This window comes from Wasmannia auropunctata, unplaced genomic scaffold (genome assembly GCF_000956235.1).
Source record: "Wasmannia auropunctata unplaced genomic scaffold, wasmannia.A_1.0 LD336029.1, whole genome shotgun sequence".
Lineage (NCBI taxonomy): Eukaryota > Metazoa > Arthropoda > Insecta > Hymenoptera > Formicidae > Wasmannia > Wasmannia auropunctata.
The window spans coordinates 589,329-605,674 of NW_012026861.1; the positions used below are offsets into that span (position 1 = coordinate 589,329).

Here is a 16,346-nt window from a genome sequence, read left to right on the forward strand (position 1 = left end):
TTGGATCATTGGCTAAACACTAGTGGGCAGAATATTTACTTAGAATATTTTCTTATATAATGTTTATCACATATGAGACTTGTGTATTTTATACGGTTCAGGTCACTGATCATTTGCGAGAAATGCCGCGTAACATTCCTATCGAACGATGGCCTCCGGCGGTTTCGCTTCGACATTGCGATCGATGCCCTCGTGGTTTCCACGAATGAACGTTTAGCCGGTTTTCCAGCCCGCGCTCTCGCCCGGGCCATGATTAGCGCCCTTTTCGGCGGAAACGAATTATTGTTGTCGGCTAGTCGTCGCGTTGGTAACGCTACCGAACGCTGCGACGCGCGGTAAGACTTCAAGTTCGACCGTTATGGCCCATGGAAATTCTGGTCGCGATCGATCGCAGGGCAAACTCGGGGCGAAATTCGATGTTACCTTCCCTTCTTCCGCGGTATCGATTTCGAATACGTCGAGGAAGTTTCTTACGCGCAAGCGTGGGGGTAGCCATACACAAATTTCAATTCAATCCAAGCAGATGAGATTGTCGTAACTATAAGGGATAATCATTTATTAAATACATCATAAGAAATGTGGACGAGAGTCACTGAATACGAATTTATACGGTACACTTTTGGCGATCGTTCCGGCTAAGTCGGTTAAAACTCCTTGGATGAACGAATTTTTATTGGACGTGAAACGCATTATTCAATGCAATTCGTTGCGCTTCTTAAAGTCAGGATTTTTTTAATGATACCTTGAATAATTTTTTTACTTAGGATATTAAATTATATAATTTAATTCTATAAAAATTATTCCCAATGATTTATATAAATCTAATCTTTGCATATATATATTTTTGAAAAATAAAATATTCCAAATCTTATACGAAACATTTAAAATAAAACTTCTTTTATTTATGTACTTGATTCGCATTTATTCTAAAATAAACTTATAAGTGAATAATAAATGGAAGAGATATAGAGAGAAAAAAAGAATAATACAATTTTACTTTGATGAAGATATGTGATATTGCACGATATGTCTTTCTTCTATTTAAAATTTTAATTGAAACGGTCACATATAAAAAGTGCTTGTTCCAAAATCGTAACATTATATATTGAAACTTTTATACCGCAGATTATAATAAAATATTTAAATTGTACTATAAAAGTTCACTATCTTTAATCACAAAATAAAACCTTTTTTTATAATTTGTCTTTTAATAACACGTTCCATTATTTAATCGGATTATTTATTAAAATTCTATCAAAAATTGTATAATATACCGAAGAGTCTTATTTTATAAATATGCAAAGTTAATTCTAAAACTTTGCAAATTTTATTCGCATTATCATCTGACATTACAGAGCAATTTTATTGCTATCTTTATTGGCATCTTCATGTGCAAATGATGCATAAGCCCATCTATCTAAATTTACAATAGCTTCGGAAAAGCTTGCAAACATTCGCCATGATCGAAGAGGTCAAAAGTTGAAAAGATAACACGCAGTACGTGTATACGAAGTATATTGCAAACTCGACCTTCGACCCTGTAAAGATCGGCATTTTCTTTATCATGGACGATGCTCAGCGGTACATCATGTCCAAAGGACGAAAATCTAGTGCTGCTGTACACGATATATAATTAATATAGTTATGTTGTTTTGCAATATACTTTCAAAAAAATATTCTAAAATTAAATAACATTTAATTTCATAGTTTTTGTTATCTCCATAATTTCCATTTCGAATTGATATTATTAGTTTACATAAATCTAATATCTAACATTTTATAAAAATCAGTATGATGTAGTCTATTCTATTCCAGTTTTTATTCCCATTACGTAGTTTTATAATAAAAATTAATAAATGTTCTTAATTTTAGATACCAATTGACCACTAGATATACCTTTGAAAACATTCCTTCAATACATAAAACATAAGATTTTATATAAATTAAAAAATTTTATATAAATTATGATTTTTATGAGACTATATGTGCAGAAAGTTTATGTTTTATATAAGAACTAGATGTGTGAAAATCCAGTTTTGTTGCAGTATCTTTTTATGATTCTATAAGGAGTAAAATTTAGACTTTGTTGTTGAATAATAATTATATATTCTATTCTTTGAGAAGTATGGTTCAATAATAACTTAACTTATAATGTTAATAGTTTCTGATATATTTGGCCCTTTAAATAGGAAACTGTTTCCCGGATCATTTGCGTTATATTTCTTATTTACTTGTATAGTTTCACTGTTTCTATCCTTGTTTACTTTTGATAAATAAATATTACGGATAAATGAGTATTACTTGAGTTGATATTAGTCTCAAAAAATTGTGTGTCTTCTCTATCAATCGTGTCTATTTTTTAATTTGATAAACGCGCGTTACGTATTCTGAAAGAATCTCGGAGACGCGAATCGAAATTTATCGATTTATCTGTTAATAATCGTCGGTGTAATGATTATGAGGTATCCCGATTTGAAAACGATGCACTCTTAAAATCAAACAAGATCGACCGAGACAGTCCGACCAATGCGACGATCTGAGGTCGCAGACGTGCGGACGGCTCCTAAATGCTTAATGCGCCAGACGGATAATTCGGATAATTCGGCCGGAGATCGCATTGAAAATAGCGCGACCGAGATTACTTGATCCGGCCGTAGTGTGAAAGCAGCACGAGGCAATTTTATATGCGATCGTATGAATGCAAAATATATTGACGTATGTCGCGTCGCAAGCGCGAATTCGCGACGTATGTGTTGAGGATTTCAGAATATGTCGATCCATCAAAAGTAAATTAAAGTCAAAAGGGGAGTCGCAGATATTTTTTCTTGTTTCTTCTTGTCTTATAGATAGATAAAACAGAGCGTGAAGTATCACTAGAATTTTATTATGCAAAAATTGTAATAAATATGTACAGAATTACATTGTATTGTACATATAAAATGAATATATGCATATATAATATCATAGAAAATTGTCATTATAGCGCAAAAGAAATCTAGAGTTTTGTAGTTTATTTAATATTAGAAATGTGAATTCCAGTGTGTATATTGAGGGAAAGAAAATATACATAAATGAGTAGAAATAGCCTACTTAGATTATTTACATTGATATTACAGTAATAATATAAATATAAATATAAATATATTTATATTTTCGAAAGGGAGAGTTAATCAATGCTTTCAAAATTCCAACTATTAATTGGCACCAGATATGTGTATCATATTTACAAGAAGATATTTCCATACATAATACTTCGGAATTTTGGCTTATGGAATCGCGACCGATGCGCGAGTTTTTCGGATTAAACGCAGAATTGTGATGTTGTAAAAGGTGCCTCGATCGAAGCAACTGGCTGCCGCCGGAAGCACCCCGTTTCTGCAAGAGCAAGCCGAGCACCTATCTCTCGCGGATCTGCTGCGATAAAGACTTCTGCAACCTGAATTTATACCCAGTTTTATTATCTCCCAACACGTCCGAATTATCTTCAGGTATTCTTTCAAGGATTCGCGATTGATGAGGATTTTTACTATCTGTATACCTGTGTGTATAATGTAACCGTTTTTTTTTATAATATAACGTCACAAATTAACCCCACGAAAATCGAGTGAACAGCATGATTTTCAAAATAACAAGAGTAAACGATAGAAGAAGTAGCGTTCCTAAGCGAACGAAATTACGTATACTCTATACGGTGATGAGTTTTTTTGCAGTTGAAAAATGTGCCTTGTATAATCACCGTGTTCTTCGTAGTATAATAACAACGCGACATAAATCGTTATCGCATCGTATTTTATCATCGCATATTTAATGCTAAATAGCCGCCTAATATTGCGTAGCTTCGTGTCTACATTAACACGTTTATTTTTAGAAAATCAAATTAGAGTTAGACGAGGAGTTAGATTTATACATTTTTTTACATGCGCGCGTTTGCCGCGTTTACATTGATTAGCCAAACATACAAATGCATATACATACAAATTTTTGCGAAGTTGCTATGGAAATAGAAACACAACAAGAAAATATAATGAGAAAAAATTTAATAATTACATATATAAATTTAGTAAAATTATTAACTACGTTTTGTACAATAATCGAGTGTTGTTTTTATTCTACACATCTGTTTTGTAAACTATTCTTTCGTATCTTTATTAGTTGCCGTGCAATTTACATTAATTCTTTTACGTTTCATTAAAAATAAGCGTACGAAAATATTAAGTATACAATCAGTTTTATTTATAAATATGTGCAAATAGGTTTGCCGACTTTTTTTATAAACCTAATACGCATGATTGTTTTTTAAAATAATAGTTATTATAAAGTTATATTTTATATCAATACAAATCTGATTTTAAAATAATTGTACTACATTTAACATAATTTTTATCACAATATTGCAACAGTGATACTATCTACATAGATTGAAACAATTATCAAATTAAATCTTCTGTTCAAATTTATGCATAAAAGATTAAAATGATATTTATCTTTTATTTATATATTAAATGAGTTTTGATTCTCGTTCTAAGACGATATTTTTGTACGTTATTGATATGATATCTGCAACTTTCGACTCTGTTTTTTATACTGTCCTGTTACTGGCGCACACACTATGCCATTCGGTGGAGGCTCGTCTCATGGAGTCAATTACCACACGATCGAGCTTAAATCAGCGGGCATTTGCGTCAGTAAGATATGGATGACGACTGAGACGTCTGAGATATTTCGTGCCCGGGAGTTCGCAGGCGATTCACGATGATCGAATCGCGACGCGTGTGTGGCTCACCTTGACGCGCGTGTCGCGACGAAGTGTAATTTACATATATTGCAAATGAAATTCCACGTGACGATGATACATATATACATTCGGGAAACGTTAAAGAAACTGAAGTTATTTCGATTATTTCACAAAACAGATATTTTTGTTTAATTCAATGTCTTCTAATAATAAGATTATCACGTAGAAAAAAATAAAAACTTCCCTGAAGTAATATTTAATTGCTTAGTTACATAAAGTAAGAAAATTAGTTGTGTATTTTCATCCAATAATGTTTTTAAAATTAAATGTAAATATGAAATTGATGAAAAAGAAACAAAGAGAATCTTATGAAAACATGATTGTGATTTTTGACTATCTTAGCTATATGAGGGTGTTCAAATATAATGTAAGAGAGTATTCAAATCTCACATACAGGTCTAGATATTAAATTGTTTGAATGTAAACTATATATATATATATATATATATATATATATACACATAAATTTGTTAATAACTATATTAAGAACATTAATATAACATAGAAGCAATTATCTATCACACACATGTGTGTTGCTTCTATAGTTATTAACCCAGAACAGTACGAGAGACATATAAAAAAAATAACATTTTTTATAAGTATGTGGAATACTGCGCTTTTTCGTAGAATAGCCAAGTTTGAGAGACTCCAACTAACACATATTGCATCGTAGTGTCTACCGTTTGCCCCTAACCCACATTTTCTTTGCTGTGTCGAGTTCGATTTGTTCAGAATGTGCGAGATGTGCCTGCTTTGAAGATCGTTTCCGGCGATCTGACGCGTCTCTCGACGAGCCGAGATTGTCCTTTTCTCGAGTTCGCCGGGGTTACTATAGTAGAACAAACCCGATCGATAGAAAGACCCGCGTCGCGAGTCGACGCGGGATCTCCGCGTTATATACACCGGTTGTACGCCCCCGATCCTATCCCGACAGGAGTCACAGAATTTCAGGAATCACGAAGATACGCTAGCACTGACTGGCTACCCCCACATGTCAGGTATCACGAGAGTGTGTTGAGTTGCACGGTGTTGCGGATTTGCTCCTCCCCGATTACCAGCTCCCGCTCTTCGCATCCTCTCCTGGTTTTTTTTTGAATATTTCTTTTTCGATTTTGCTGGAGTTTGCTCAGTGATCCCCTGTTCTCTCGATAGTATCCGCATCCGTGTGGATTGTGTTGCGGAATAACTCAACGGGTGTGTTCCCAACGAAGCGTGCACGTATACCTCGCAAAATGTTACCGCGCTGTTATCGGCGCTAATAGACTGCAGATGTATATTCGTATAGATACAATTATTCAATTGAATCATCAAAGAGACTTTCAGCTTTACCTTGATATCGTATTGTTGCAAGATTCAAGCAAAATTGATTACATTCAAACGCAATTTCTGAAGAAGAAAATTCCTGAGAAGAGTGATAATTGTAATTGGAATAATAATTGCAAATTGCTGTCACATAGGTAAATTAACAAAAGTCGATTAGTATTATCAGACAAATTAAGCAAATTTGATTGAACATTAGGAAAGATTCTCGGTAGCACGATTAAACGATATAATTAAAGTCAAAGTATAACAATTTTTTTTAGAAGCTAGATCGATATTTTAAGCAATTTGAAAAATGTATAACTGATCCAAAAATAAAAAAAAACAAGAAAAGGATTTGAAAATCCTATCTATACATATCTACATACAAAAGCCTCAAAACTTATAAAAGGTCCACTTGTGAACGTTTACTCCGTTAATAAGTCATTTAACGTGTTTGAATTGTATCAAACGACGTAGAGGATAATTGACGATGTTGCTAAATAGAGGCAGAGCCAGAACGCAGCCTTAGAAGCGTGCTAAATCCCTTTTTGCCATGCTACCATCGAATCGGATCCCAGTTTGCGTTTTTGCCTTAAAACCGCACGATACGACTTCCCTTGACATCTCGTGCCTCAATGCGAACGCGTCGCACGCGTTATCCTCTGTGCCTTCTCTTTACCTCGTTTTTTTGAAACTGGTGCAAAATCGGCTTGAAGGTGCGTGCCTAAACAACTGCCGGGGCCGCAGCCCGAGCCGCCCATCTTCTGCATGACGAGCGACTCGCGAAACACGACCTTCGTCATCGAGTGCTGCAAAGAGAGGGATTTTTGCAATCAGGATCTCAAACCTCAGCTACACCCTATCAACAATGAAGGTATGGTCTAAACAGACCTGGAAGTCACGAAAACTCTGCAGGTGGCACAGGCTTTAGCTGCAAGCTCTTCTTTCTCACTTTCTCTCTTTTTTTTTCTCTATCTCTGCAACATGACTTGTAAAATATATTCTCGCTCTACTTCGAATTCGGAGTTTTAGTTGGTTATTTTTTTGGTTGTCGATCCATACCGGTCTGCATAACGAATTTCAAAACGGTGTAGGTATTATTGGAGAGAACGATGTTTAATAATTAAAACGTAGCAGTTGCACGATTATTTGTAAACTTAAAATATTCGTGATGTTAGTCATATTAAATAGTATGAGTACTGTAGGATAGAATAGTATATACAAAAAAATTCCTAAAACTATATAAACTAAGTTTAACAAGAATCAAAGCGAAACACGTAATTGTGTATGTGGCACAAAGAAGAAACTGTTTCCAAGTTTGAAGCTAGTTTGACCTATCTCACGCAACTATTTACTTAAAGCGTTAAAGGGGCAGCTTTACTCGCAGTAACTTCCAAAACTATCGAGTTCTTGTTTATATAAGTTAATATATCCTTAATTAATTTTATTACATTAACTTTATTTATATATAATTAATATAACGGTTATAATCAGATTTTTATTGCTATCGGATTATTTTATGCAAGATAAACTATTGCTCGTTTAATAGAACTATCGAATTTCGCGAATGTGTATTTCGCGTAAGTACTCTATTACTTGCTTAATCGCATGTTCAAAATACAGAATATTAAAAAAAAAGTATTCCATAGAGTACATATATTTTTTGAAATAAAAATATACTAATTCAATCATTTGTAGTAATCATTGCAATCGAAGAAACTATTTTGCTAGATAAATTTGTTTTTATTTTTAACAAATATTTTATATTTTCTATATTTTTTTCTTGTAAACGAGCCAAATTTTATTTTAAAAAATTCAAGAATTTTTACTACAATAAAAATTTAATTTAAAACATTTGCAATATACAAAGGAGATATTGGTATTGCGAAAGGATTTGTACGTAATCTAAAGCTAGTTCTATCGTTTGATGAAACAGAAACGATTCGAGCAACAGTTACAGCGTTTTTATGTAGCTACAGAGAATCAGCCGAGTCGCGGGATATTTTTTTATGATCGGAATAAAGTGTTACGTCATGGTTCTGCCAGTGTATATATATATCTTTGTTTCGCCCGCGCATTATCATCTCCAACCCGCTCGGACACGCTCTCTATCGCGCTCCCGCTGCCGTTATCTATGCGTTTTATACGAAATGTATAAAAATCATTGGATGATATATTTTGGGAGTAGATTATTTTAATCCGTCGTTTTTTTCCTGAAAAAAGTGTAAATAAACGATTAATATATTTTCTAATATTAAATTTCCTTCAATTATGATACTAAAAAAAAAACACTTATTTAGTTTTTAATAAAAAGGAGAATTATGTATCTTTTTTTATTGTATTTATATATTCTTGGATTTTAATTTGATAAACTCTCTATACTTTTAATTACTTACAAGTTGAAAAATATTTGTTCCTTTGTGCTAGAGAAAGAAGAATTAAAGTTAGTTAAAGAATTTATCTCCTAAAATATCAGCCGACGATTTTGGCAGATTCTGTAGGTTTCTATATCTGTAGCCATGTGCGCTATATATACATATATATATATTTTGTAGAGAATAGAAGGCTTCTCTGAAACACTGCTACACGCTAGACGTAGACCTATATATGCGACGCACTATTTGCGTATTCGCGTATGAGTTTTAAGCTCTCTTTCGCCATTTATTACGTCCAATAAAGCGTAATGCGTCGAACTTTTTTATATAACTTTTTTTTTAACTACAATGGAATATAGTAAAGTTCTGTTATTGGAGTTACCATAGTGAGAATTAAATCTTCAATTAAATGACTGTCAAACTAAATTTAGTGTATCAGAATATTATCAATATTAATAATATTTCATTAATACGTTAATGTAATGCGCCCCTGTTACGCTGATGAGTGTTTTAGATCTCATAGATATTTATATTTCTTGATGTAGCTATTTACATTTCTTGTGGTATTATGTATAAATACGTAAGTTATTTTTATCGATTGCTGTGATCTATGTCTTGTTTTTTTTCCGCAAGCAATAAGAAGTGGTACAGATAAGCGATGATAAATCATCTAGATTCTAGCATTTAATTAATTTCCATTACTATAATTATTTCTGTCCTTCCTGAGCAGCTCACGCCCACATTATTTATATCATTGATCGCATTATAAGCTGCAAAATTATCCAGATAAATCTCAGAATTAACAATTGGTGTTGAGATTAATATAATATAAATAACATCTGTAGGGAAAAATTAGACAAGATAATATGTTATTGTATGACGCTATTGTAACGTTCGACCGAGATGTTTGCCACCTTCGGAGCTTGTAGTCGCTTTCAAGGAGATCTTTTCCTGTATTTTTTTTTTCTTACTAGTCGTACGCCGGAAATCCTCCTGAGTGAACTCGGAAAGGACCGGTAGCATGTTGTCATAGCTCTCTTCTCTGCACTCTTTAACGATAGTACAGTCCCGTAGTAATTTCGTTTAGCGTGACCCACGTGAGAAAGGGTAGCTTTTGTAAATATCTTTCCCGCATCCCGTAACCGTCAGATTTTCTACAAGATTTGCAGTTTCTCTGTATTAACTTCCGCAAGAATGTATTATACACACTTGCTGACTTGACCTATTATTATGTCGGAAAATATTTAGAAAGTTGACATGAGGGATCCAATTTTGCAAAAGATTGTACATTATGATTAGATTTACTATCTCATTTTCACTTATGGACTTATTTTATTTAATTGTTTTAAGTGATAGATATTTTTCTAATATATAATGCATCTTTTACATCTCATGTCAAGTTTTTTTTAATCTTCGCAATAATTTACTAGAGAACTTTCTTGAGATTGTAAGGCTTAATTAGGATTAAAGTACTTATTTTCTCTTCTGCATGCCATCTGACTTTATGTATTTATTATCTCTGTATTAGCTGTGTTGAATACTTTTATGGAATTTGAAGAGTATTTATATGATTTTGGCCTTATTTATGAATAGTAAAATTAAATATCTTATTATCAATGTTTTGATATGATTAATGGATTTTGATTAATGTACAGTATATTGTAAGATTTACGTCAAGTTTCATAATTTCTCAAGAAATTTTAGTATATACATTTTTATTTATATTCTTCTTTTTTAATCAAATTTATTCGACTGAAAAAATTTCCTGGAAAATTAAACTACGGAAATTTTTTAGTATTTAATATTACATAAAGTTTAAAATAAACTGAAAGATAAAGTTTTGTTGCTCATGAAAATCTTTTTATTTTAAATTGGTTTTATTTGAATAAAAATTTAAAACGTATTGTCAGAATATTTATCAATTGATGAATTGTTGCAAGGAAAAAATAACTAATCTAATTAATTTAGTTAAAGTTAAAAAATTATTTTCAAATTTGTTAAGTAATTCTCGCTTGTAGAATTTTGATGTAAAAATTACAAAATATTGTGTACATTTTTACTTATACTAGTCTACACATATGTACATAACCGAGAAAAATGTGATATGTTTTAAAATGTTTTCCAATTTTCTCTATATATTTTTGTAAAATAAAATACTTTATAATTATTATTAAAATATAGATTTTTTCAAAATTTTGATTGCTCTTCTCGTCACTTCTATAATATTTTCTTCAACTTTTCTCATTTTTAAATATGTGTAGACCTTTTCAAAGATTTAATTGCTTTGGTTAGCTAGTGCTTTGATTCATTATAGTTTTTCTCATTTTAAACTATAACTGTAAATTTTTAAATATTGTGGCTCTAAATTATAATTTCAATTATAAATGAAAATCAATAAATGAAACTCAATTACGATCAAGGCTAACCGACGCAATTATGTCTAGATGTATGCTAATTATCTTTCTGCAGCTTATTAAACTATGCGTCGTAGCATACTGAGCCAATTAAAATGCTGCCATTAGCATTCCTTTATTCCTCTTTATCTCCCTTGAATACTATCCTATCAAAATTTTATTCCAGTGATTCGCTAATAAACTTTATCCGCAATCTCCACATGATTCACATTACATCATTTTACAGTTTACGGCAGCTGTGGAGTGTTTCCACTTTTCGGCGACATGAACGCCATAGTCTGGTCCGCGGCAGTACTCGTTATGTAAATTATTTTCCCAGGTGTTACAATAAGATGAGCTTCTTTCCGGACACCGAACACTCTGTCTGGTGCACCACAAACAGTACACTGCGCGGTCTAGATGGCATCGAATTCGTGGTCGCCTGTTGCGATCATTCTGACTACTGCAATCGCGATCTAAGGCCTTTCTTTCCTACTCACGAGTCCAGAGGTCGGTCGTATTCTCGTTTTGCGAACCACCTCGGAAGAGGTACAATAAATCGCAGCTAAAACGGCTGCCGCGAAATTCGTCACCTCCAAGGTTGCTCTGGCAGCGAAGTTCATTTCTCCGCTGAACGAGATACTCGCGAAAACGAAATGGTCGATAAATCTAAAGGATTCAATGACGGAAATACTGAAAATAATATTCATCTAGATCAGAAAAAAAATTTTAGATAAAAATTAAAATAAAACTTCAATAATTCATAATTCGAATAAAAAATTTGTAATCTGTTTATTAAAATAACATGTGCTAAAGATTATTTGTATAATTATGGATTATGTAAACTAGAATGTTTTCATTAATAAGGCTGTTGTATTAGTTTGATTGTGCAATATAGGTGTGGTGCCATCAATGCCATTAGATCAATAATCCAGCAAAATATAAGTACGATATTTGATATTGAGAAACTTAACAGACTATATTAATAATATGGCATTTATGTTTTCTAAAAGGCTTTTTGCTTCAAATAGAATTTTAATATTAAAAACAATTTTTTTTCACAATTTTTTGCCATTAATGAGCATTCTTATTATAATCTGTGATCAGTGAAATTTTTATTGCTTATATTTCTATTGTTATAACTATTAATACTTACTAAATTTTTAAAATAATAATTTATTGTTTATTTTGTAATATAATATTTATCGAGACAAAGCAGTTTATGGTCGGATGCATTTCCTGCCTTGTCCGTCCTGAATGGATCATCCGTCCGTGATGTGATGCGAGCGATAGGTTTTGCCTTTGTAATCGTTGAGTTGCAACAAGATGATTTACACAGATAACTAACAGCAGCCGTCACGTGTAATTGCACTTGATAGTTTAACAAAATTAAGTAAATAATTTATCAGCTAAATACTGAGAGCGTCGTTAGAAATATATAAATGATATAAATTTATTTTGAAAAAGAATTGAAATTATATTGATAGCTTATTGAAACGTCGAATGATTCTACAATTGACTAATTAACAATTCTCATCTGTTAAATCATCTATTTCTTTGTCTCATGATGATTTGGTAACTTTTGAGTGCGTTGTTTCATCACCAACTTATATAACAACTTACGCATTAAAAACTCTTGATTCACTCTTGATGCTCAACGATGCAACGAGGCTCGGAAAGCGAGAAAAGGAGGAATACTTATATTTAAATAAGTCATTGAATCCTGACAAGTAATGCAATCTGCGAAACTTTTTGAGGCTTCAATTTCATGTCAACAGCACTTTGCAGCAATGAAAGCAATGGCAGATTTATAAGTTTCGGAGATTCAAATCTATTGTTCATTATTTTTATATGTATAGTCTTTTTACATAATACATGATTTTAAAAAAATTTTTAATTTTGTTGTATTTTATTTCGTTTTACTGCTTTACAATTTTTTATTCTGCTTTTATAACTTTTTAATTTTCTAATTTCTTAATTTTTTAAAAATACATATTTTTTAATTAAAATATTTAATTAAAAAATGTATTTTCTCTACTGTAAACATAAATCCGTCATTGCTTTGCTTCAGCTTTTCGTTTCGCAGATCATGAATTAGCGGGAAAAGGACTTTTCCGATGGCAACCTTGGTAAGGCACGCGTGCGACAGTGATGAGAAAAGCGGGGTATCGATTATCGATTTTCTACGCTTTTGTGAATTGTCTGGGCGCGCACTTTTCACACCACTCTCTCCTCTGTATTCCCCCATGTTTCACGTTCTCGCGTCATTTATCTTGCTTGTGCCAAGCTGACAAGACAAGGAACGGACAGAATGGCTGCCATCGACCGACAGGTCTCTCTATCCTGATCGCGTTCCTCATATATTTTTTTTGCTTTTGAATGATTTTTTACCGAATAAAAATTGATACTTTGTTACTGCTACAGAATGGCATTGCTGTTTCGTTATATAATACAAGATATATATAGGTATATAAATTACGCATCGCGCATATTATCTTCAGAGTGTTTAAAAAAATTACATAAGCATATATAATATTTAAGCGTATTACTCTTAAATTTTTTATTTCAAATTTATAGATATTTATTGCGTTAAACTTAATATTTTAATGTTAAATTAAAAAATGATGTCAAATAATAATTAGTTTGAAATTAAACTTAATTAATTTTTAATTGTTTATTTAAACGTTTTATTATTTATTTATAGGTACTTGCAAAAATTAATTTTTAAAATTACTTTCTATCTAGATTCCAAATGCATTTTGACAGCGTTATTGAACTATGCGCTCATATATTGTCATTTTCTGTTCGTACATCTCTTGTTCGTATTAAAGAGGGGATGCAGATAACGTACGTTCTGTGTACGTTACGTAGATAAGATAATATGGGTCTGTCTACATACATGCATACCGGTGAATTTTGCAACGTGGAGAAATAAAATAGCTAAGGACATTTCCCACAGTCTATCATTTCACGTGTAACTGAGAATATGTTAACCCTAAAACACACGAATCCTTTCCGGTGTCGTGTTAATTTTTGTAATTTTTGCTCACGTATTTTAAGTCAAATAATATAGTATAAAATTGTGTGTGTAGATACGATACATATAATTTTCATTAAAAAAATTTATCTAAATAAATTGTAGGACTAACAAGTGCATTTCTTTTTTAGGCTTAAATTAATTTTACATAAGTATACTAATTGGAATTAATTATTTTCGTGATATAATCTATGCTTTTTCTAAAATTTCTAATAATATATTTAATAATATATATTTAATACTTAGACTATCGAATATCCGACACGGTTTCGATCATTGTTCAATTGGTTGAAATTATTCTAATTACAGATTCAGATTCGATAAACCGAATTTCCTATTTTAGGAAAGACACTGTCTAATTGATTATATTGGAATATTTGCATGATGTTAATAACTTATAAACCGAATGGAAATTTCTTGTTACTTCTTGAAATAGTTGATCAATTGATCTATTCTTATTAAAAAAAAGCACATAGTTATCAAGAACCACATATTACATGTTTACATCAAGTTGATAGATATTGCGACATTACAACGATATTACAACAAATAAGTAGTTCCGGTTGAGATTGCTGAGATTGCAGTTTGATGTGTTATGTAATAAACCCGTTATGTACTCTAGACCCGTATTCTCTACAATCTCTACATCTTATCTCAGTATATTTAAAGGTCAGCGGATTCAGACATCCATACTCCATGCTTAACCATGTTTTTCTTTTAAATAAGAGTAATGTTATAAACTATCGTACACTTTTAATAATAAAATTGTTGAATAATCGACAACAGTAATAGTTGAACCATTTATTTGTATTGTATTTTAAATTATATTAGTGACCAATTATAACCGTAGAAAAATAAATCAGTGATATCTACATGCCAGTGGATTTTCGATCGCGCGAATAGAAGCGAACGTTAGGGATGAGGGTGCAATTTGCCAAGCGCGAATGGAATAGCTTCACCGCGCGGGAATATAAAGTAACGGGACGAGCACAGCGCGATTTGGACAAAGGGATGACGGAACAGGCTGGGAAGCGATATTCATCGATTATACGTGCTCCAATAAATCCGCGAGGGCGGCCAGCTATCGGCTGGCTGGATACCCTCGCAGCAGCGATTCGATATTAGTCCGAGATGCGCTCGCTTATGGAATTCGACACTCACGTGGCGATTTAATTGGCTCCGATGAGAATTTACTGGCAGCACATGGGAGATATTTTCGCATTAAACCATTAGTTACAACGTTGTCAATATTGAAAAGTATCGCATCATTACTTTTGCAGAACTCTGCCATATTTGACATTCTTGATTCTATTTCATTAAATCTTTTATCCAATGAAAATAAATTGAACAAAGATTGATAAAATATAAAAAAAAAGTCGATAGCGTTTTAGTTAACAAATTATTGTTTTTCACGTTTTATATATTTTGAAATATGTACTAACAAAATATCATATAATATATATAAAAATCTGTTAAATTTGGTAATTCCTTAATTTATTGTCGTTATACATACCGATAAGATAATGAATAACATAACACAAAAATATAAGAATTTTTTATTGTATGTTACTTAATACTTTTTAAATAATTTTCCATTAAAGCATATTATTGGAATAATTTACTATATAGGTATAACACGTGATATATAAATAACGTACATATAAAAATAGTTGTTTTGTTGAAACTTTAAAAGTTAAAATGTTTGGTTCTTTCTCCTTGTAACATGGAAAATATATTGGAATATCATACGTCACTATCTGTCGATTATTAAGCAAAAATATTATGTAACGAAACAGAAGGTCTATAAACATTAATTATTATTTAAGTGACATATTTTTATGAACGATATCCTTTTATTGTTAGCGAGGTGCATATTCTCGTATATTACCTCTCATTGTTATTGGAAGACTCATCGTTGACTGTGCGATCATTCATCAGTGAATCGTTTCTCGCTGTGTGTTGCCTGTCATCTCATTGAAATCTTCACAGGGATCAATATCCAATTATATCGCGATTCGTCCTACCTACCTATACGTGGCTCGCGATAACTCTGCCAATTGAATTTCGCGGTTATTTGATTCCACGATGGGTTGTGTGGTTGTTTGTTTTTACGTATATCCAATTTTATCATACTTTTCTGTCTAACTTTCCTTTACAAACTCTTACACTTGGAGAGTAATATCTCGATACGTCTATCCATAATAATTTTACTTCAAGAAAGATTCAATTTACAGCAATTTTTGAAAAGTTATTAATTTGTATGACTTATCTATTTGTAATTCTGATTTGTGGAGATAGCTTTTTAGCATTTTATAACAACTTGATTGGCTGTTTCAGGCACTGCTTAATACCATTTTTACTTAACATTTGTGTGATGAATCTCGATAAATAATTGATTAATAGCATTCGTGTGACTTGAAAGAATATACCTTGACGCTCTTCAA

The 16,346-nt window shown here is 31.9% G+C and overlaps 1 protein-coding gene across 5 annotated transcripts in view; it reads left to right on the forward strand.

Annotated features, from left to right (window-relative positions):
• LOC105452568 (TGF-beta receptor type-1) overlaps nucleotides 1–16,346 on the forward strand; it is a 34,238-nt gene that overhangs the window by 9,692 nt on the left and 8,200 nt on the right. For 2 of the 5 annotated variants that reach the window (XM_011693777.1, XM_011693779.1), the window contains exon 3: nucleotides 11,206–11,414. In XM_011693777.1, coding sequence (XP_011692079.1) covers nucleotides 11,206–11,414 — 209 coding nt within the window. Of the gene's footprint in view, nucleotides 1–6,602; nucleotides 6,972–10,691; nucleotides 11,415–16,346 lie in introns of those variants that run through there. The other 3 variants (XM_011693781.1, XM_011693782.1, XM_011693780.1) reach the window with 3 other exon arrangements.